The following is a 23,056-nucleotide window of genomic DNA, read 5'->3' as shown; positions in this document are numbered from 1 at the left end:
TTAAAATGAGGCATAACGTGGTCTGCTGTTTGACAGATGCTGTAAATGTGTGAAACACACAACCTATGCATTTATTTTGTATCGTTACTTTTTACTCTGTTGTTTTTTTTAACGACAGTTTTATTGTCTGTCATTATTATTTTATGCTATTTTATGTCGTTGGCAGTTTAGTTTTTTATCTGTAATCTTTTTTATTGTTATTTTTATTACTCACATTTAAAAAAAAACACAATATTTCAGAAATAACATCATTTCACAAAACAACATTTTAAACATCGGAACATCTTCCTCAGAGCCAAGGCAGCCTGTTTTATCTTCTGTTGTTTATCCTTTATTTCTTTGACTAGTCATATTTATTTCTGTCTTATTCGATTCACTTTTTTGTTTAGTTGTTTTGGGTTAAGGAGGGGGATTAGTTTCTAAATCCATGTTTGTTTTCCAGCCTCCTACACATTTTCAATCACTTGTAAAGCATTTTGAATTACGCTCTGATTCGTGTGGAGAGGTGCTTTACAAAAGAAAGTTTGTCTGACGGATGCCAACCGTGACATTTAAAAAAAAAAAAAAAAAAAAAAAAATGCAAATAATGAATCCGAGGCAGGAGCGGAAATATATTCCAGACTTTTACTTTTCTTTAGACGTGACATACTTTTTTTTTTTTTAATTTTTATTTTTTTGACGATGAACTAATTAACTCCGTCTCGTTGCCTCTGAAGATGAATCTCACTTGCTGCTCCGCTCCCATCTCACCATGGAGGATCTGGAGAGCGAAGAGTTCAAAGTTCATGACCCCTGCGTGGCCTGGTTGAACGGTAATAACCTCCTGTTTTCACTTTCGCTGATTTACTCCAGAGTGCCCACATTAACGATCTCGCCTGAGACGGAGCTGCAGGTTCGCAGACCTTGTAACCGTCTCTTGTGGATTTAACTCGTCGCCGTAATAACACGCGACCGTCTTCTCTGAACTGTCTCAACCCTGTCAGAGAACGAAGTGGCTGTTCGCACCAGGGAAGGACACGTCCTGTCGTTCAGCCTCAACAGCAACCTCACCACGGCTCTCCTGGACAACAGCTCCCTGGTGAGTATTTCTAGCATCACAGCTTTATGAAAAGAGAGAGAGAGAGAGACAGAGAGGGGGGGGGAGGAGGTGGTGGTGGTGATGGAGGGAGACAGATTTCAGTATTGATTGGCTCACATCCACGCGCAGACAGCTGGACAAATTGTCCGTCCAAAATTCAAAAGTGAATGCTTCCAGATCGAGAGAGAGAGAAGCTGTAGAGTCCCACCGTGCCACAACCCACAGCTGAGACAAAAAATAGATTTGGCAGTGACAGTATCAGCTCATTTCCCCCCCACCACCCCGAATCTGGCTGCTCTGTGAGCCCTCAACATGGGCCTTCAAAGAGAATTTTCCCAGCAAGAGTATCATCGCCGCCTCTGCGTAGACGCTGACAGACTTATATGGGTCATCACCACGAGGAGCGCAGAGCCCGGGTTGTGTTGTCAGGTTGAGAGGAAGTCTCTCCTCTGTGTTTCGTATCTCGGCGGCTGTTGATCATTACAGAAAAAAAAAAAAAAAAGATTTCTTGTGTGAATACCAAGCAAACATGGGGTTTCCCTGAATATGTAATTTGCTGAGGCAGTTTTTTTTTTGTTTGTTTTTTTTAACTGTACATAATGTCAAACTTTGGGATTCAGAAGTTTGTCAAAATCGAGGTCACAAAGTAATTCTCACTCACAGAAAACGTCTGTAGAAATATTGAAATGAAAGGGGAACGAAGAAGAAAATAAGATGATCACCTGGGCTCGTTAAGGATCTTTCCTCACCTGTGTTCTATAAACCAGAACATTTTATGGTTCATGTCATTTAAACGGCAACATCCGCTTAGATTACCAGTACAAACGTTGTCATTTTAAAGCTGTTTTCCCCAAAATCTGCTCAAAAAAATTACCTACCCGTGAGAAAACAGAGCAAAGTGTTTCATACTTTATCTAATGAGTCTGACTTTTACCATCTGTGATATTTTTTAAGCGAACCGGTGGAAAGATATAGACATAGTTTGTTTCTTAATCGACAATAACAGGACTGACTACAGGATTTTATCTCATTGTTCAGCTGTACGACCGACTTCCAAAGTCACGTTTCTGTAATGTCACAACTTTGCGACGTGGGGGAAAAAAATCCACATGCTGTTTTGAGTTTTCCTTTCAAAGATGTGTTCAACGTTGTAAAAGAGCCCAACCGTGTTCTCCTAAGAGCGTCAGAAAGCAGAGAATGAATAACAAGGTGGCCTTTGTCATCCTGGAGCAACAACAACAACACGAGTCACAAAACTATGACATCAGCTTGATCGGTCGGTTGCATCGATAGTCCTGAAACAACAATAACGATGATTTTCAGGGAACAATGCCAACGTGCCGATGTCAGATAGACGAAGCTATTTTTAGCTAAAAAGCTCTGAAGATGCTTCTTAAACTACTCGCTCAGAACGGACAGAAACAATTAAGAGACCTGATGGTGAACGTGATGAAGCATTTAGCAGCTAAAGAGCCAAAAACAGGTAAAATTGAGTGAATATTGGACTAAAGAGTCATCAGGTGGCTGGAAACACGACCCAAAAAGAAGTAAAAGTAAAAATAGGCCAGAGATTGTCTTTATCAACTTTAAAGGTGATGATTCATCAGTGTTGAGTTCACGTTTCTATTGTCCCCAAGGGAAACAAACATTAGTTACTGGAGGTCCAAGGTAATTAAGTAGTAGATTTGAAAGTTTCCCCAAAGCAAAGATAAGAACCGCCCCGCAGGGAGAAAACACCAGGAACTCCTCGTGACAAATCACACAGTTTGTCAGCGATCGATACGAAGCCGTTATGAAGAAAAACATCCAAAGTGCTGTGAACCCGACCCGCTTCATCCACAGCAGAACAAAAGTGAACCTGCTGCTGCTGATGTTGACTGTTCCCTTCTGTTCTGTTTTGCTTTTCACCTGCAGGACTTGACCGCAACTAAATTCCAGGTGTCTGCGGACAAGAGGTTTGTCCTCTTGGCGTACAACATTCGACCGGTAAGTTGTTTTTTTTTCCCCTCTAAATGTCGAGTTGACTCCAGATTTCTTCCAAGAGCGGCGGTGGCGGTGGCGGTGGCGGCAGCGGCGTCGAGCCTTTCAGAGGAAACAGCCAGGGCCATAAATTACCCTCAAGTATCAAAGACGAAGCTGTTCGCTGCAGCTCACACACCTCCACGTGTCTGACGGGAGAAAACAAACGAGCGACATGCATCTTAATCAGAGACCCGGTGAAACAACAGAGGAGAGGTTGAGGACCAGACTGTGTGTGTGTGTGTGTGTGTGTGTGTGCTGATTCTGCTACTGCAGCAGTCTTCAGCTCTGTATAACACTGACTGGAATAACATATGGGGAGTTGAATATTTAAACTGGCTGAGGGTGGAAGGTGCAGGCGGCGGGTGGGGGGGGAGGTTGAAGGAAAGCTTTCGGAGTGAGTGATCAGTGTGAGGTGGAGGAGGAGGAGGAGGAGGGTGGGGGGGAAGGAGCCAAGGAGATGAAGAGGTAAAGTTGGAGCTGCAGTAATGATGCCGCTCTAGCTAGAGAATTTTAATGAGGAGCAGCTGACGAGAATCACAATCGCAGGTGGTTTTTCCAAGATAAGCGTCGGGGCAAGGCGCAAAACACAGGATCTTTTGCTCCCTTTACTTGGTGCTCGGTGCCTCCACGCCGAGACCGCCGTCTGACTCTGTAAACAGCCGCACCATTAATAAACAGTCGAGACGTTCCTCAAAGGGCAGGCAAGTTGTGTAATGTGCAAGTAAATCGGCGAGGGGGAGAAAAACAGAATTAGCGGGGAAATGAAAGCCCCTCAGCACATTTCCCCCCCCCGCATTTTTATTAAAAAATCAGAGAGCCGATCTCGCTGCTGCTGCTGCTGCTGCTGCTCTCTCGACACTCTCAAAGTCACACTTCTTTCTCTCCCTGGGTTGTTTTTTTTTTTTCCTTCCTTTTAGAGATCTGCTGTTGCTCTGATCACTGCGCATCATATCTTTGTCTCTGCGTGGTGAACGAGCCTGTTGCTGTGTTACGGACGGCAGTCGCCACAAACACAGCGCGTCCGTTTTTTTTTTTTTTTTTTTTGGTAACTGAATTATTGAGCGGATTAACAGGCGTCCAATCAGTTGGATCAGATCAGATATCTAAGGGTTGGGGGGGGGCTCAGATCTTGATTCACGCCATGTCATTAGCATACTTCCTTTGATGTCAGCAGGAATTGTCTGCCCTCCTCATCTGTATGCTCGGCGTGCAGAAGAAGAAGAAAATCAGGGATGATGGTGGAGACGCCACCTGGAATCATTTGTGGTGTTGTGGAAACGGATATGTCTGTTTGTGTGTGTCTGTGTGTGAGGGTCCCTGTCGTTCTAGCTTCCCCGTCTTCTCTCTTTCTCCGCCGTTTCATCTTCCTCGCTCTCACTCACGTCTCTCTCTCTCTCTCTCTCTCGGGGGGGATTTGTGCTGACTGAAGCAGTTTTTGCGCCCAGGCAAACGGGCTTCTGCTGTTTTGGAAGCGGAGCAGGAGGCACGCTGTTCTGTTGAGAGTGGCAGAGGATGAAACAGAAGAGGAGAGGGAGCGAGGGAGCGGTGGGGGAAAGCCACAAAAAGAAGTGGGGTGGGTGGGTGGGAAGGAAAAAAAAAATGGGTTATGCACCATTTGCCCTTAGATACACTGCCCGGTGGAAATCAATCAGAATGGTTATCAAAGAATGACAGGGATGCTTAAAGGAAAGTGCTGCAGTACAGAGGGACGGACGTGTGTGAAGTTTAAAAAGATGCTTCTCTGGATCTCGTATCAGCTCCGGAGGCTTTGGGGAGGGTTTCGTGCCTGCTGTGTGAAATTAAATGGATTTTTTTTGATAAGAGAGGGGTAATACGTAGAAGTGAGTCCGGGATTCGGCCACGCAGGAACACGAGGAAGCAGATTTCCTGCAGGAGCATCGGTTTGAATTAAACAGGTTTGTCTGCAGGAGGGAGGGAGGGGGGAAGAGGAGACCTACAGATATTTCTTTTTTTAAAAAAAGGGGGGGATGCCGAAGAAGTTTTTGGAGTAGATGAGGGTGTCTGGGATTGATGAGCAGAGGCAAACGGACCGGTGTAGTGTCAGGACAAACAAACACTCACAGAAAAAATAAAAAAAAAAATATGCCCAGGGAGTTGAGTCTGCACTCTGCAGCAAACGCTGATGGGTGCTGTTACCAAAGACGGCGCATTGTGATGCTGCTCCGAAATGCTTGTGAGGCAGAAACGCCGATCAGATGGAGGGATGCTGTCAGTGTGCTCGTGTTAAAGGTGCTGTAATCTCTGCGCGTTTCCTTTGTCACGTTATCCCACGGCATCTTCTGAGTTTCTCCCCCACCTCCTCCTCTGTTTTGGAGGCACAGATTCAGGAAGTGGGGGGGGGGTGTAACCGAGGAGAAGAGCGATCTGGAGGATTTATGATATGTTACTGGCAGCCACATTAGAATTCACTCCTGCCTCTCGGAGACAGATGCTCTCGCTCTCTCTGTCTGTTTATCACGCGGACGCACAATAACGTACAGCCCTCTGCCACCGGCTCCATGATGTTAAATCATGAGCAGGATCTCTGGGTTCCTTAACAAATCATAAACAGCTGATTGAACACGGCGCTCTTGGAAATGCTGCCCCCTCTGGTCTCGACGCTGCCTCGCTGTGTGGCGAGGATCCGTCAGCTCTCCCTCCCTCCCTCTCTCTCTCTCTCCGCATCCTCTCCTCTCTTCCTGTCTTTGTTTCTTTCCTCCCACACTTTGTCCTTTTCCCGTTCGACCGATCCAAATCCTTCCTCTTCCTTCCTCCTGCTCTCTCGCAGTTACTTTCTTCTTGTAACACAGCTCTTTTTCCTGTGCACACTCAGACCTCCAACCGCAATTAGATTCCAATCTCATTAGGATAGCTTTAGGATTTATTTCCCCTCCTTCATCCCTTGCAGGTTTACTCCTGTATCACTCCATCCGTGACTTTCCTGACAACAGGCAAACAACAGAGAGGAGAAATCCAATTTCACTGCTAAGTGTGCTGTATAGAGGATGTGACATTTAATTTCTGCAGGGAGGGGAGTTTCCAGGAGGCTCTCCGGCTTCCAGGGGGGCAAATAACCTGCTTCCATCCCTTTGCTTGAGTGAACGGCACCAATCAATATATTACCTGGAATTCATCGGGTAGTGCTGTGATCAATCGCGGTCCGCACACACGTGTGCACATGCGCTCGTTCATTGATTCCAGTCCCTTAGTCTTCCTCGGCATGTTAATTTAATCAGCCATCGAGCTGCTGACGTCGGTGACAGTTGCCAGCCACAGTAGAGCTCAGTGGGAAGGATATTAGCCGTAATGATGCTGTTTAATAAGAACGCTTGTCTTCGTTTCGACATTTCGGGCCTCTTGTGTTGTCTCGTTCGCTCAAGTCTCAACGGGTGCACACGACTCAAATTCCCGTTATTCAGATATGATCACAACAGTGATGTAATATCGATGAAATGGCTGCAAGTGGTTTAATGACTGACACAAATTAAGAGTGTTAAAAAACAAAAAAGACCTGGTTTGATCAGAAACAATCAAAGCAATACTTGACCTGATGTACGGATATTTAACGAGAAAGAAGAACATTAAAGGCGGCAGTTTGTAAAATATGGTCATTAATTTTGGTTTTGAACATTTTCAGCAAAAACAATGTTAATGTTGTGTCAAAGATGTCTGTATTGTGTTGCAGAGACTGATGTTAGCATGCTAACCTGCTAGCCTCAGTCTGTACCGTCTCCTAGTACCACTTTGTATCGCAAGACGTAATATTCCTCTTCCATATTTTCTTTCCTCTCGTAGCTTTTAGCATTGAAAATCAACAGAATAAACTCAAAAATGTAAAAAAAAAATGCATCCACACACCTTCTAAATTCAGCTTTTTCTCTTATAAACATCTAAGACAAGTTTAATTGCTTTGGTAATTCAAACCTAACACAAACAAATTAAAGCTCAGCAAAACAGTCTTGATTTGTTTCTCCATGATCGTCTCTGGTTCGGCTGTAATAAAAGTGAAAATATTCTGCCTCTACACACAGTTTTTCTCCCCCGTTGTCCCAGCCTGCCGTATGTTCTCGTCCCCAGAGTCGGAGCCGCTGTAAATCACTTCCATATAATAAGATTTCATGATTCAAGTCTTTATCGTCATTGTGCAAAAAACAACAGAGCAAGCGAAGCATCTCCCTGAGCCGTGCAGTGCGGAACGTAGGAACAAAATAGTGATGAGAAAATTAAATTAAAAAATAAGATATCAAAGGTATTTTCATCACTTACATTTTCCACCGTCTGACGCTGTTGTTCAGTTCCGGCAGCTGTCGGCTACTCTGCCGATGTCGCCCATATTTTTTACGCATTACACCTTTAAACTGCATTAAAATGTAATTGATAGGACAGTTTAGGGCTCCTTCAACATTTTCCTCTCTGATTCTGAAGCGTCACGGTGCCGCTGCCCTTTCATTAAAGCACTCAGCCGCTCGGTGCTCTGCAGTGATTTCAAACACAGCCTCTTGTTGCTCAGTGCTTTACTGTAAGGGTTTTTTTTTTTCTTTTGCCCCTGCAGCGTCCTTCACAGCCTTTCTTTCATTTGCATTTGACTTCTTTTATACGTGTGTACGAGCATGTGTGAGCGCTTAAACAAAAATATGTGTGTGTTGTCATCGGTGTGCATGATATCCTCTACCTCTTTCAGGTGTTCTCTCAGTCCTTCACAGCCTCCTATGCTATCTACACTGTGGCTAATGGGTAGGTGGAATCATGTATGCTAATGCATGGGCTGCACTGGGCATGAGCGTTACCGATGCAAGCAGACCGGCGGATTGAAAAAAAAAAAAACCTCCCCCAGAGTGTGTCCTCATCGAACCAGAACCTCATGTTTCTGTCAGACATGCATTCATTTCGTCAGTGTCCTCTCCAGGTTTCACGTCCGAACGTAAGGTTTGCACTTTCTGTACTTCAGATTTCACTTGCCTGAGATTCATATCCAGCATTAGTAGCTGTGGCTGTTTTCTGGAACTTCTGAGGAGGAGTGGTTCAGGAGAGACCTGCAGCATTGATCATTGCCTGAGTATGCCTTGGAGGAACATGTCTGCCTGTCCTGAGGAAGATAATAAGCGCGTCTAGAAATAAGGAAAGAGAAAACGTTGCACTCTTGCATGAACCAAACCACCCTCCTCCTCCTCCTCCTCCTCCTCCTCCTCCTCCTCCGTTCTCTGTTTTGTTTCCTTCTCTGCATCTTGCTCTTTTTGTCCTCACAGTACAGTGTCTCTCTCTCTCTCTCTTTCTCAAAGTTCAGGGCCCGGGCATGGGTGGACCTCAGAGGGCTTTAAAAAAAAAAACCAAAAAAAACACAGGACGCTGGTCCCCATTGGACGGCTTACGTCTGGGTTTTTGTGTGTGTTCCAGGGATCTGCAGGAGCTTAACCCTCCGGAGAAAGAGAAGGCAGCGCTGCAATACGCTTCCTGGGGACCGCAGGGGAACCAGCTGGTACGCCTGCCGCTTCCTCGTTTACCAAATCGATGTGTTGTCTTTGTCATCTGCCCGTCAATATAATGAGAAGATTATAGACCGTCCATATAATACGTTCTGTGTATGAACCTCCATTGGCGCCGTTTTCACAAGTGTTTTCACGTCTTTGTCGGTATGAAATGAAGCTTAGAGGTTATTGCAGTGACTGTGCTGCTATAATGGGGTTGTTTTACACTCATAATATAATCCATCTAACCTTCCGGTTAATGTAATTGGCTGATGCTGCCGTGTCGGTGCTCATCTGCAGCATATTAACTGGAGGGTAAAGATGTGTTGGCTCTCACTTCGCGTGTGTGCCGGACGATGATTCATTCACTTCTTGGACGGCGTTCGACAGTCAGACTCAGGCGAGCCAGCGATGTGACGCCTGCAGCCTCGCTGTCACCTGATAATGGATTGGCACTGTCTTCTCTCCGCTGCTCCCTCCAGGCCTTCGTGTTCGACGGAGATATCTACTACAAGCCGAGCGTGACCGGCAAACCTTTGCGCCTCACGACCACCGAGGAGCAGAACGTGGTGAACGGGCTCTCTGACTGGACGTACGAGGGTGAGAGGTTTTCACAGCTTCATCAAAAAAAAAGGTTTGATAGCAACTAACTAACACGGTCTTTTATAAAAAACAGAGGAAGTGCTCTTGACGTATGTGGCCCACTGGTGGTCCATGGACGGGGCCCGGCTGGCGTACCTGACCATCAACAACTCCGCCACACCTGTGATGGAAATACCTCACTTCTTAGGCGGTCTCTACCCGTCCAATGTTGTCTTCCCCTACCCCAAGGTAAAAAAAAAAATAATTCAACAAGGCTTAAAGTGAAACTCTCATCAAAATGCAATCTGGGCTTTTTTTTTGAGAATGCACCCGAGTCAAACCTTTGTGTTGAAGCATAACTACGGGCACTTTTTACGATAGCATCAAAATCTCTATTTTTAAAACAGTAAGAAGTCTCGACACAACATGAAACTTTGCTTGTAGCATCACCAGGGTCTCTACACATGAACACCAGCACTGAGAACATTGTTTGTGTACACAGAGTTACTAAAAAGTTTTTCTAACAACATCACGATTGTCTATACAAGAAGATGGACAGATATTAGTGAAGTCAGACGAGCCTCAGAATCATCAGGATTTACTCCCTGGCACCAGATTTCATGGCATTTCATTCTTGTAGAGACATTAAAGTCTGGAACGAATCGACAGGCCGGCTTTCGAGCGCTAGCGTGACTAAAAATATTTGCCAAGATTCACACTCCGAATGTTTCATGAGGTTTTATTTGATCGTCTGTGTTCCCTTTTCTTGTGCTCGCAGGCAGGCTCGAGTATCCCATCAGTCAGTCTGTTTGTGGTGAATCTATACGGTCCAGCTCACACTCTGGAGATGATGCCTCCCGACTCCCTCAGGGCCAGGTACTACATCTCTGTGAATGTTAAAAAAACTAGAATAAACCTAGACGACTTTAGACACCACCTGCCAGAAATGATTGCACACCCAGATTTCTTCTCCCCTTCACTGCCTCTCTCTCTCTCTCTCTCTCTCTCCTTCTTGCACAACTTTCCAATCTCTTCTTTTTTTTTCTTCCCCGTGTATCATTTTCTGCATCGCCTCTTCAGAGACAGCTACATCTCCATGGTGACTTGGATTAGCAGCACCCGCCTCGCGGTTCGTTGGCTGAATCGAGCCCAGAACCAATCGGTGCTGTGCGTGTGCGAGGCCACCACGGGGGCATGCTCCGAGGTGAGCGGTCATCAGTCGCTCCGCATTAGTAATCCGAGCCGACCCCGCCGCTGTACGCGGCTCTTAATAGAATTTCTTTTGCTTCTTCCACTGTGTGTTGGGAGGATTGATTTCCTTAAGCTCTCGAACGTCCACCGGCCGGATTAATATTTAAGGTCATTTGCTGCATGAGAAGAATTTTCAGCGGTGTGCTGCAGTATTTTATTGCTTGTTTCTTTTTTTCTTTTGTCTTTTTTTTCTGTACAATCCTCAGAGATTCATTCAGTGATTCATTATTGATGTATTTAATAATCAATACGTGTAATAAGCTTAATTTATTCAATGCGGCTGCAGGTGTCCAGCGCATGAAGCCTCAGCCAAGAGGTGGCAAAAGCACACCGATTGTTTACTGAAGTAGAAGTACAGAGCTAACTGAAGCTCCACGTCATATTTATATAACTCAAAGACTGTTAAAGTTAAAGGCAGAATCAGTAGGATTTGTCCCAGCTGTCCCTGAACGCACCACAATGATCGTTGATTGTTGAGTCTTGTGTTGTTAAAACGTCCCGAGCAGCAACAAAGTGAGAAAATCAGAAACTCTGTGCAGATACGAGACACTAACACGTCTCTTCTCCTTATTTTATCTTTCCCTCTTACCGTTTCCATCTTCCTACGTCTTTTTTACGTCTCTGTCTCGTCTGCATCTGTCGTGCGTGATGTGCGCTGACAGGTTGAAATCAGTCTTGTGATGTCGGGAAGCCGGCGTGTAAATGAGGCGAAAATAATAATTGATAAAGCAACGAGCCTCTTTTGAAAATGTGAGGAGGAGAGAGTCCAGGTGTTTGTGTTCAGATGTAGAAAGTCAAAAGTTGTCAGAAAAAATAAATCTACCGAAGCACGATGACAAAATATTTTTTCTACCTCTGACCTTCACTTGATGCTCTGACAAGGTTTAAAAAAAAGTTTACTTCAGCCCCAGAAAAGGTGCAACAGAATAATTGTTCATTTCAAAAGTTGTCAGATTTACTGAAGCCAGAACAGTTTGACAGCTCGAGGTAAAAAATAAATAAAAATAAACAAATAAATAAAAAACTGTCTGACTTCACTCTGGAAACGACAGTTCTCAAAACAGAAAACCATCATAGTTGCCAACTCGGAAATATTACAAATGCAACATAAATGTTAAACTAAATTATTCTACACATTTTAAGACATTTTAACAATTAACTTACTTAATTAATCTTTGGAAATTACTTGCAAACTTAAATTATTGAATGCTAATTACTCAAACAAACATCAGATAACCAGCATTCAGGCTCCTACAGCTGCTTAACGCAGCGATTATTTGGTCCAGTATTCAGAATTTTCCCAGATTTTTTTGTTTTTGTTAACTTCTTGCCAGATTACAGAGAAAATAAACTGATTTAAAAACGCACTTTTATGTCCCGACAATATCTGATTGGTCAGAATTTACAGTCCTTAAAATCTTATTTGTAGCGGAGAGGAAGTATAAAGTAGCAGAAAGTACCTCAAGATTGTACTTGTGGTAAATTGTCACTCCATCACTGGTTGTTCACTTTTACTGCAAATGATTATCGGTTCCAGATATCAGTTATTTGTCCCCTTGATTTGTAATATCAGCCCTGAAAAAGCAGCGTGAGTAATTAACTTCTCCATATTGTGTGATTTTATATCAACAGAAACACAAAATGACCATGGACATAATGCAGAACCAGCGTCAGGTAACCACTGCTCACGTTTTTCATGAAGTTTGTGTGCGTCACCAGCGTCTCGTCTTCTGACTCAGGACTCTTTTTTTTCCCTCCGACAGGACGTGCCGTTGTTCTCGGCGGACGGCTCCGTGTTTTACACGATCCTGCCGGCGAAACAAGGCGCCCGGGGAGAGTTTCACCACATCGCCGGTCTTTCAGCTCAGGTCAGTTAACTTTCACTCCCTCGTGTCACCCTCGAATAATCTCAGACAAAATTGGTCGTTAACATTTCAGCGGCGGGGTCACAAATAAAAAACAGTGTGATTACAGAGGACGGACTCAAAGGTCACGTTCGCTCACAGCGTCCTCCTCTTCTATTATTACCGAGGCCGTTTGTTTGCATTTGTTTTCTCCCTAATTACTTAAGCACGGCTTTAATCCAATAAGACGTTTTACTCATTAATCCTTTAACGGTGGTTTGGCCTTTACATTAGTGAGGATATTCATTTCAGTTCATTTCAATTCAGAAAGTTATTCATCCTCAGCGGCGTAATTAAAAAATGTTTGATCCTTTTTTTTTCTTCCTCCATGGAGGAGAATGACATCGTGTTTCTTTTTTCTTTATTGAAGGATCAAGTGAATCTGGCGTTTAAAACGGGGAGTGTGTTTTAAAGTTTATTGTCAACGGCTGCTGCCAACGATTATTTTCATTTTCAATTACTCTGTTGATTTTTTTCCCCCTGATTCATCTTCTAGTCTGTGAAAATTAAAAACGACTATATAAAAATCTCGTCACAGTTTCCCAGAGCACAAAGTGACGTCTTCAGATCGCCTCTCATGTCCAACTGAAGCGTCCACGACCCAAAGAGTCTTAATTTATTATCATAAACGTCAAAGAAAAGCAAGAAAGCGTTACATTTAAAGGGCGACTCCATTAATTTTACACATTGAAGTGTGTTTAAAGTAATATAAAGCCTTTTGTGGCTCCAGAGGAAGCTGCGTCTGATGAATTATCTCCAGTGATGTCGCTCAGTGGCTGAGTTGCATTGTGGGTAACGTAGGTTAAAGAAATTAAGAGCAGTGCATTGAATAAGAAAGGTGATACCTCTGGTTCTGCTCTGTTCTTTTTAAAAACTTCATTACCCATAATGCCACTTAGCCCCTGAGTGACATCACCTGGAGGTGATTTATCAGAATTTGATTTCACAAATCCAGCAGTACTTTCCAAGACCTTTAGACACTCTTTAATGTGTAGAATTGGTGGAATTACCCTTTAAATGTAAGGATTTACAGCTTTACTTTGTCATTTATGATAAATCTTTGAGTTTTGGACTGTTTGTCTGCTAAAGGAGGTGATCTAGTGACACATTTTGGGCTCTGTGAAATTGTAATGAGCATTTATGCATGTATGCAGACTTAAAATTGGTGGAGTTACCCTTTAAAAAAGTCTGAGTTTGACATTTTAAGTTGACAAAAAAAGACTGATGCCATTAATTGGTTTTCCAGAATAGTTGGCGATTCATTTTCTTGGGATCTAATATCGACCTTTCCTCTCCCGTGTCTCTCTATCTTCAGTCCTGATATTTAAAAGAAATAATAATAATAATAATTGAATTACACTTTTTTTCTGAACTCTCTCTTCTCTCCAGCCGTCAGTGCCTTGAACTTCCATCCTGTCACACGCTCTCTCTGTATCGCGGCACCTATTTTTATTCTGTGTATCTTGCCTGCCTCGACGCTCCTCTTCATGTCTGTTCCTCTGTGCATCGCAGCCTGCCATCCCCTCCGTCCCTCCTCGCTTCTTGACATCAGGGAGCTGGGACGTCACCTCGCTGTGCGCCCTCGACGAGAAGGCTGGAAAAATGTACGTGAGAGCCACATTGTGTGGGAAACCAGGGGGAGTTGAATCACCCTTCAGCAGCCTTGGTATAAATGTGCAAGTGACGTTGGGGGAGGGGGGCAGAATAATAATGGCCATCATTAAAAGGATCACGTCTCGCTGTGAGGTGAGATTAAATTCGAGACCTGTCGGATCCCAGAGAGCAAATTAATTCCCTGGGTCGGACGGTCGGACGGTGAGTGTTTAAAAATAACTAACGGGGCCATTTTAACATGTTTCATCGATCTCGGTTTTATTCGGAGGCTTTGATCCCGACTGTGCTCGTGGCGATGGAGAGGCCAGAGGATTACTTGCACTTCAGCAGAGCAGATCATTGCTTAAATCTGTCTTTATCCTGCTTGTGGGGGCAGAAACCCCCTCGAGGAGTGATTGACTGAGGTGTGTGAGCATCACAGGGAATCCAGGACAGTCAATCTTAGATCTCGTTCGCGGGCCCGGAGCCCGTCGGGACGGTTCTGCTTTCACACAGAAGTCATTAGTCAACATACTTTGATGTACATCCTCTCCTCTGATGGGTTTTAATCACCATCGCTAAAGCTGATTTACAAATTAAACGCGATACCCCTTATTTTTATTAGAAACACGCCGGGGTATGTAAATAAGTGTAGATTGATCCTGTCCATGAATAATTGATATCCTGAATAATTATGATGAAGCGGAGATACCCCAGAGGTGATCGACGGAGTCGAGTAACTTGCTGCGTTTGTGGTTTGTTTGTCTCCTCGTCAGCTTCTTCCTGAGCACAGAAGAGTCCAGACAGAGCCGACACCTCTACAGGTGAGCATGACTCGCACAGCCCTGAACAGGTACAAGGTTTTGTTATTGTGTTTTACGTTTGTTTTTTTCATGCTGCTTTTTCATTCAGGCCTTTAAAGGTCCCACAATGTGTAAAGTGAGATGTCTTTTTGTGTCTTTTTTTAATTATAGCGCAAGTCTAGGTGATATAAAAGTATCAAAATGTTCAATCCAAGTACAAAACACACACATCCTGTGAGGCAAGTTTGTTTATATAGATCAATACAGGCCCAAGGCAACTCAAAGTGCTTTAGAGGGGCATGAAATTACATTAAGAGATGTTAAAAACAAGAAGGAAGACGTCAGGAAACAGTAAAATGCAGTGGCAAACACAAAGGTCTTCAGCCGTGAGTTAGAAAGTTTTGTTCCAGATTCAGTACGTCCATGTTTGGTTCTGATTCCACGGACCTGAACCTGACGACCTCAGATGTGTTCAGTGCTTTATAAACCAACCGCAGGGTTTTTGCAATCAATATTTTGACAGAAGGGAAGTCAGTGTAAAGAGAGAGAACCGCACTGATGTGATCTGCTTTTTTCGGTCCTTGTTCGGTGAAGTTAGTATTCTGAAACTGTTTCTTTATAAACGAGACCTCCGTAAGGCCGAGATGTCAGAACTAGACAGTCAGTATATACTATACAGTATAAACTCTAGCCCTGTTTAAATAGAAAACGCCTTAACCTTGTAGCAAATGTGCCACCTTATCTATCTAAAACGGAGGTGTAATATTCCTTCTATTCCAAAAAGCCGTCACATGGCCGCCACTGAGGTTGGCGTAAACATGTGACGTGACGTGGAGCACGAAGTTGGGCGTGAGCAGTGAAGCGGGTCGAATCTGTCTTCAAAATAAGAGCTTTACATTGCGCCCCATTGGAGTTTAGAACTGGGTTCTTAGTGGGGGGCTTTTAATTTGAAAAGTAGCGACCGTGTGTAGCTTGCTGCTACAACAACAAGCGGACAACGAAGACAGCTACAGAGACCGAGGAGACGCTGCATCTCCTGGATCTCAGCGGCTCATCTTGACGTCCACAGATGAAGTGATGGACTGACTGCTGTGATCAGCTGTTTCCTGGTTTTAAAACTCCCCGGCTGTGTGTCGCACAACAGTGCAGGTCATCGACACCTCCGCCCATCCCACGCAATTGTCGGCACATCGACGGCTCAGATTTAGATAGCAATGGAGGTGGAGAAAAGTGTACCCTCCAAGGCCAGAGGACCAAAACAGACCCCCAGTTTACCGCCTTCTGTCTCAGTATAAAAACAGCTACTGACTGGTGCCTGCTCAGGCCTGTGAGAGCCGACCAATCAGAGACAGAGGGGTGAATAGATGTGCTGCAGCAAGGGACAACGTGATAAAAAATGAAGTGTTTACTGAGCATTAAAGCAGGTTAACGGCTGTTGGTATCAGAAAAAGTTACCAAAATGATACTCTGCACGCTCGATAACGATCACATGAACATTTGTCACCTCCACATGTGACACTTTGGGCTCAAGTCCCTTCTTCTACAAACACAAAGCGCAGTGCAGGGATTCAACATCTTGGACCGACAAACCATCATCACCATCCCCGGAGCCGCACCGCTAACATGGCTGAAAAACGCATTCAGAAGAATAACTGCGCACTAATGTTTGGATATGTGAGTGAGAAGAAACACAAACCGAGTGGACGAGGACCGACTGAGCTGCTGAGTCACTCACAGAAACTGTCTGTTTCCTCATCAACCTCCGAGGTTTCATATCGTTTTTATTACCTCACATAGCTTCAGGCTTTAGACGACACAGTGTAATGGCGGCGGAGGGACGATGGCTTCTTTAAATGTGCTCTGTGATTAATATTGTATGAAATTGGTAAGCAGCTCCGTGCAGAGGGACATTAGAGGCTCGCAGGCTGTGTAAACACCATTATGTCTTACCTTATTGAACCACATCTGTTTCTTAAGAGTCAGCTGTCTGAATAGTTTGTCTCTCTAGTTTGTTAGAAATCAATCCCCTTGGAGCCAATCAAACCGCTTCAGACCGCCGTGTTGTTCTTAAGCGTGGTCAATAACCCTCGTGTCTCTTCCTCCCAAGCGTGGACCTGGACGGAGTGTTTCAGCGCCAGTGCATCTCCTGTAACCTCATAGATGGATGTCGCTTCTTTAGGGCTGAATTCAGCCCCAATCAAACCCATTTCACCCTCTACTGCCTAGGTAAGACGACGCATACAATGCACACACAGGCGCCAGCGAGGAAGATGAAAGCTTCACACCGCTCAGACAGTTTAATAATGTTGTCTTTTGAAAAACCTCCCCAGGCCCGGGAATCCCTAAAGTGACAGCTCACAGTACAAAGGACCCCTCCAGTGAGTGTTACATCTGCTTGTCTGGCTAATAGCATAATCACACACACACACACTTACACACACACACACACACACACACACACACACATAGACACACATACAGAGGCTGTCTGCAGTTCCCCCTGACAGCCTGCAGGCGGCGATAAATTCAAACCCTCCAGAACACGGATTCATTACTCTCGCTTGTGAACGCTGCCCTCTGATGGCAGCTCTCAGTTACAGCCGTCTCCTCAGTGATGATGGGGGTTTAGTGATGAGCTACGGTGATGTTAGAATAAAAAGAAACATGTCCCACTCTTGTCTTGTCTCCTGTAGGATATGTGGTGTTGGAGGATAACAGCCCTCTGTCTAAAGCTCTGGAGGACAAGAGGCTCCCCGAGACCCTGTTCAGGACGCTCCCAGCAGAAAACCACGGTACCACAAAGAATCACCCGGCTGTATTTCACAGAATGGTTTGACACGCAGAGACACACACGAGTTTGTTTTTCTCAAGCAGTCCGACTGCAGTAATCAGTGGAGTGGAGTGTTTCACCCTTGAAGACACAAATAAGGTTAAGCACCAACCAAAGCAGTAATTTCTTCTTATTTGGTGATTAGCTAATTAGTGTGACTCATGCGTGCTGGGCCCTCGAGGACCAAGCGAGTACTCTGTCAGAGTGTGGCCGCGCATGTTGGTTCATGTTTATGGTTTAGACTAAACGAAGGCCAAAGGGGTCGATATTTGACGTCCTCTGGATGTGATTCAACAACAAACTGTCTTCCTGCAGTGACGGTGCAGCCGGCCGTGCTGTCAAAACAAAGAGGCAAAGCAAAGTAATTGAAGTGTGAAGTGTAATTGTTCTTTTTGTGGACTTTCTTTTCAGTTATGGTTACAGACTCTGACTCCCACCTCCGTAAACCTGCCAAAAATAACATCGCAAAACACACAGAGAGCCCAAATAGAGATGGATTTGATTGATTCCATGTTCTTTTTTCAGATTTCTCTATATTGTGAATTTGTTTAACCGTGATGATCATGTGTCAAAGCTAACTGAACCTTCACGTGATATTAATATAATTCAGGATTAGTAGGATTTGTCCGAGCTGTTCCTGAACGCACCACAGAGATATCTGATTGTTGAGTCTCAGTCCCAGAGCGACAAATAGACTTGTTTCACGTTGTTTCCACCTCGCTGTGTCTGCCGTGTGTGACGGAAAGGCAACGTTAAGTGATGCTAAATAAAAATAACACGTGATGTTACACCCGTTTCTGCATGAGACTCAATGAAAGCACAGGGACACAAACAGAAAATAGAACAAGCAGGTGGTGGGTTACTTTTTAAAGGTTTCCACAGAAGATTTGTGTGCTTCATGTATTTCAGGCAGAGGCTCTAAATGTAGGAGCAGTCCTACTGGTCGACCTTGTCTAACCTCTGTTTGCATTCCTCAGATCTACACCTGAAGCTATCTCTCCCTCAGGGTTACGAGGCCAACCTGCACCCTCTCCTAATCATTGTGTAAGGACAAACACTGAACGGCAGCTAGGAGCTATTTGAATGACCTGTTGTAAAACTCATAGAAGCCTCTTTTTTTGTGTTATTTCCATGCCTAGCAAACTGTCAGTGGTCCTGTTTGTCTTTGTTGCTCAGCGATGGCGTTCCAGGCAGTCAGTCGGTGACGGAGGAATTTGCCCTCGACTGGCCTCAGGTTCTTTCCGGCACTCACAATGTGGCCTTGGCCTGGGTGGACGGCAGGAGCGGGGTCGGCCGCGGGCAGAAGACGACCGCTGTGGATTCACGCAAGCTGGGCTCGCTCAGAGTCAAAGATTATCTTGGAGTTGTGCAGTCAGTACAGTTACGCAACAGCATAAAACTATATAATAACGGACATGTGAGAGTAATTAAAGTCACAGGATTTTATTACATCTCCGCAGGTTGTTGATGCAACTGCCGTACATTGACGACCGCCGGATGGTCCTCTATGGCAAGGTTACAGGGTTGATTAAATTTTGGACACTTGATCCTCCGTCAAAGCTGTGAAGTGCTTTTCTTGTTCTAACATTTTCCTCTTTCTCCCACCAGGCCTTCGGTGGTTACTTAGCTCTCAAGATGTTAGCTACGACAGATAAGCTCTTTCAGTGCACGGCTGCTGTGGCGCCGATAACCGACTTCAGGCTTTATAGTGAGTCGAGATCACGTCTTTAATTATTCACACATCAGGGAAAGTGATGAAATCGAGGCCCGTTCTGCCAGATAGTTTAAAAGTTATTGCACATTTTTCAGGCGCTGCGTTCTCAGAGAGGTATCTCGGCCTTCCAGCGAAGGAGGAGCACGCCTACTCGGTGAGGCTTTAATGCTCTGAGGTGGAAATGGGTTTTTAAATCTCTCGTGATGGTTTCTAATGGTCAGTTCTTGTTGAAACTGTTTCCGAGAGGTGCTGATTCAACTTTATGGTCATTTTGGCAGTTTGAGTTCGAGGGGACAGTTGATTCGTGTGGTGAGGGATGTCTCTAATATTTTGAAAACTCCATTTATATAAACGGGGGGAGGACGAAATAACGGAAACATCTCTCTTTACAATTCAACGGCACTTAAGTCTACAGCCTCTGAGATGACCATAAAGTTAAATCAGCACTTCTCTAAAACAGTGCCAACAAAAACCGAACAATTAAACTTTCATGAAGGTGGAATTCATCGCAGGGCTGGTGTGTGATATTGCTGTAGTTTCAGCGAGTTCAGGTGCCACGTGATAATGTGATGGTGTATCTTTTCAGACTGCCTCTTTGCTGGAGGAGGTGAACAAGCTGAAAGATGAGAACTTCCTTATTCTACACGGGACTGCAGATGGTGAGGTTTTATTCAATATTATGCTGAATCCACACGCACGCAGGTGTCGTTGAAAATTGGGTTTGCAAACAAAAACAATCTCCATCCATCTTCCTGGATAGTTTTTATTAAAACATGCTCAGCAGCTTTTTTCTGCCTCCATCGTCGAGCGTCGTATTGTAAATATTTGCTTTTGTCTCTCTAAATGTAGACAATATGACATTTATTCCATCAGTGTGCAGCTGAAATACTCCACAGTACCTTCACACACACTCCCAAGTCCACATTTGCCAGTGAGGATACATAAACAACCAGTTAGGAAGCAAATACATGTGTCTGCGTCAACATTTCCAAAAATCTGTTTCTACCAGTCCAGATTTAAACACTGAAACTTGCACTTCTGAATATTTTATTTCTGTGGGGTCTATTTTTAGAGACACACAATGGTTTAAAGATATATAGAATTCTGTAATGAAATTTCATTAAAACTGCATTAGGTGGCTGTTGCTACTTCCAGGACAGGTAAGTCGGCGAACGAGACTAAATGTGAGGTGAATAAAACTTTAAAACAATACGTTGTCGAATCATCTGCAAAACTGGTTGTTTACTTGGTTTGATCACAAGATAATTCGCTTTTAATTGCCTTACGCAGCGTTTATCTGTCGCGAACGGCCAGATTACTTTTCCTACATTAGCTGTGTTGAGCTAACATGAGCCAGAGCAAGAGGAGAGTGTGTTTGTATTCAGGTCAACTCTCACTATGTGGCACTCAGCAGAGACTCAGACTGTCTTCTTCCCTCCTCTCCTCTCAGTAACGTCTCGGTGAAATAAAGTACATTTCCCCTCAGCAGTCGATATTACAGTAAGGTGACATAAACACAGATAACGGAGGGGGGGGGGGTCACCTCTGCGGATTACGGCTTCAGTCAGGTCGATAAAAGAGTGAAGATAAATCTATTTTTTAATCCAAATAGGTAAAAACTCATCTTGGAGCTCTCCTCAGTGATCACAGCAGAATCAGATCCCCACAAAACACACCTCCTTAGCGCCAGAAATGACATTCTTGTGTTTAATATCTCTTCACCTCTAATTTTATCATGTGTTTGCCCGAAGCGAGGGTCCACTTCCAGCACAGCGCTGAGCTCCTGAGCCGACTGGTGAAGGTGGAGGCCAACTACTCCCTGCAGCTGTACCCGGACGAGGGCCACGTCCTGAGAGATCCGCGCAGCGTCCAGCACTTCCAGCGGACAGTCGTGAACTACCTCCAGACCTGCCTGAAGAACAGCATCCTCATAGACCCCGTAGAGGATGACGAGGAGGAAGACGACTGAGCCCAGAAGGGACTAAATCTAAAAGACTGTATGCCATCTTATGCATTACCTTGGGTTGGATTATATGGCACAAGCGCACAGGAGTGGGGACCAAGCACATCAGATCACCTCCTACGACAAAAATTGATGTATGGTATACCTTGTTGCACACGATTATTTCCGCTGTTACACTGTATGTTTGAGGCTCCGTTTGTTTACAAAATTCACCCGAGACGATGTGGACCAGAGGGCCACTGGTGTGCCAAAAGTTTACAGAGATTTTAAAACATGCATGTCGTAATGGCTGCATGATGTGGATTAGTTTACATTGCATCTTCTTGTGTTTTTTGCAGGTCCAAGTCTCACCCATCAGGGTTTGAAAATGCAAAATCTGCCAACAGCTGGGAACACACTCGAAGACCTAAAACATCTTTATGACCTATGAAAAATAAAATACATTTAATGACTGCATAAAACATCTGTGGTTTTCAGTACAGGGTTCTGATTAAAGCAGAGGGGTTGGATCTTTATCTCAGATAAACTGGCCGCTCTGGTCCGGAAAGACTCCCCACAATCTTCAAGATGTCGTTATAAAATCTGAGTTATTTTAGGTCTGTTGTTCTGTGTGTTCCCGGCTTACGTTAAGTATAATGAAGCATACAGATCATTCTAAATGTGCCAATTACATTTTGTGGACTTTATCCACTGGTTTTATCAGCATTTACTTGCATCATGTGATTAAGAATGAGTATGCAAACTGAGACTATTTACGCAGCAAGCTCGGATTCAAGACGACCGCAGGAACGTCTGTGTTGTCTATGAACTGTATCTGGAAGTACAGTATGTTTGTGTTTTGATACATCCTGGCATTTTAATCATATCTTGTGTATTGCAGAATTAAATTATTTCTTTGGACAAAACCGTTGAGCCGTTATATTATCCACAGGGTTGGTGGACGGTAAGCCCGGCCATCAAACGATCAGCCGAACCATACTGGTAAACTGCATGCAGTTGGTTTAAAAATGAATGCCCTTGACTCTAAACGACCGGCTACTCCTTTATTTTCCAACAATCCTTGACAATAAAGTTTGAACTTCTTGTTTTACAGCAAAAAAATCTATTTTGGTTTCCTTCACTGAACATTGTGGCTGTGGTCTAACAGACATTTTGAGGGATAATTATTGTTATATAACAAATTCTCTATCAAATACGCCGTGAATATTGACTTTGATCTCTGTGAAATATGATTGTGACATTCACATTAATGATTATCTGCTATTACTGCTCCTACAAAGATCACAGTCTCTGATAATAGGTTTTATAAAGCAGGTCTCAAAGGGATCCATTTATAACATCTGCCAACACTGATTGATTGTAACAATACTGAACGTCAAATCCATCACAATACATATATAAATAATATATAGATGCCAAAATAACTGCTTTGATGCAACATTTTAAAATAATGGAGACTTTTAAAGGTGTGCTATGTAGTTTTTAATCAGAAGAGAAAGATATTTATTAACTGCTATCTAAATAAAGAAACTCTCTGACCTTAAAAAACAACACGATTACACTTTGTCTATATAAGGCGGATTCATTTTCCTTTGAGGACAGCTTGTTTATTCAGTTGTGGAAGAAAACAGATATGTCTGAGTTTGTGTTATTGCCTTATTAATACTGTAAATAACAACATTGTGCCGCCTTAAAGAATAAAAGTAAGAGTCACTTTTTTTTTTCAGCGTCATGCACGATGCCTTTAATTGCACCTGTGCATTTAAGCTAATAAATAAAGATGAAGAGATGTAAAAGTAGAAAATGTTAATGATCTATCATCCAGTTGTCATCAGTTTCTTTGTAAAGTTT

At 43.9% G+C, this 23,056-nt stretch overlaps 1 protein-coding gene across 3 annotated transcripts in view; it reads left to right on the top strand.

The window, feature by feature from the left end:
* The window catches only part of LOC119023493 (inactive dipeptidyl peptidase 10), a 30,268-nt gene extending 7,677 nt beyond the window's left edge, over positions 1-22,591 (top strand). The window contains exons 3-25 of one of the 3 annotated variants that reach the window (XM_037105475.1): positions 717-812; positions 984-1,078; positions 2,993-3,064; positions 7,782-7,834; positions 8,495-8,576; positions 9,048-9,165; positions 9,242-9,396; positions 9,926-10,023; positions 10,228-10,351; positions 12,031-12,072; positions 12,162-12,266; positions 13,815-13,906; positions 14,672-14,719; positions 16,806-16,924; positions 17,029-17,076; positions 17,392-17,490; positions 18,506-18,572; positions 18,705-18,899; positions 18,989-19,043; positions 19,137-19,236; positions 19,338-19,396; positions 19,829-19,901; positions 20,994-22,591. In XM_037105475.1, the coding sequence (XP_036961370.1) occupies positions 717-812; positions 984-1,078; positions 2,993-3,064; positions 7,782-7,834; positions 8,495-8,576; positions 9,048-9,165; positions 9,242-9,396; positions 9,926-10,023; positions 10,228-10,351; positions 12,031-12,072; positions 12,162-12,266; positions 13,815-13,906; positions 14,672-14,719; positions 16,806-16,924; positions 17,029-17,076; positions 17,392-17,490; positions 18,506-18,572; positions 18,705-18,899; positions 18,989-19,043; positions 19,137-19,236; positions 19,338-19,396; positions 19,829-19,901; positions 20,994-21,211 (2,213 nt within the window). In that variant the 3' untranslated portion in view covers positions 21,212-22,591. Of the gene's footprint in view, positions 1-716; positions 813-983; positions 1,079-2,992; positions 3,065-7,781; positions 7,835-7,864; positions 8,577-9,047; positions 9,166-9,241; positions 9,397-9,925; positions 10,024-10,227; positions 10,352-12,030; positions 12,073-12,161; positions 12,267-13,814; positions 13,907-14,671; positions 14,749-16,805; positions 16,925-17,028; positions 17,077-17,391; positions 17,491-18,505; positions 18,573-18,704; positions 18,900-18,988; positions 19,044-19,136; positions 19,237-19,337; positions 19,397-19,828; positions 19,902-20,993 lie in introns of those variants that run through there. The other 2 variants (XR_005076274.1, XM_037105474.1) reach the window with 2 other exon arrangements.
* Positions 22,592-23,056: the final 465 nt, after the last annotated feature.

The sequence above is a fragment of the Acanthopagrus latus genome, chromosome 7 (assembly GCF_904848185.1).
Source record: "Acanthopagrus latus isolate v.2019 chromosome 7, fAcaLat1.1, whole genome shotgun sequence".
Lineage (NCBI taxonomy): Eukaryota > Metazoa > Chordata > Actinopteri > Spariformes > Sparidae > Acanthopagrus > Acanthopagrus latus.
The sequence above is the reverse complement of the archived record's forward strand: the minus strand, read 5'-3'. Positions and strand labels throughout refer to the sequence as shown.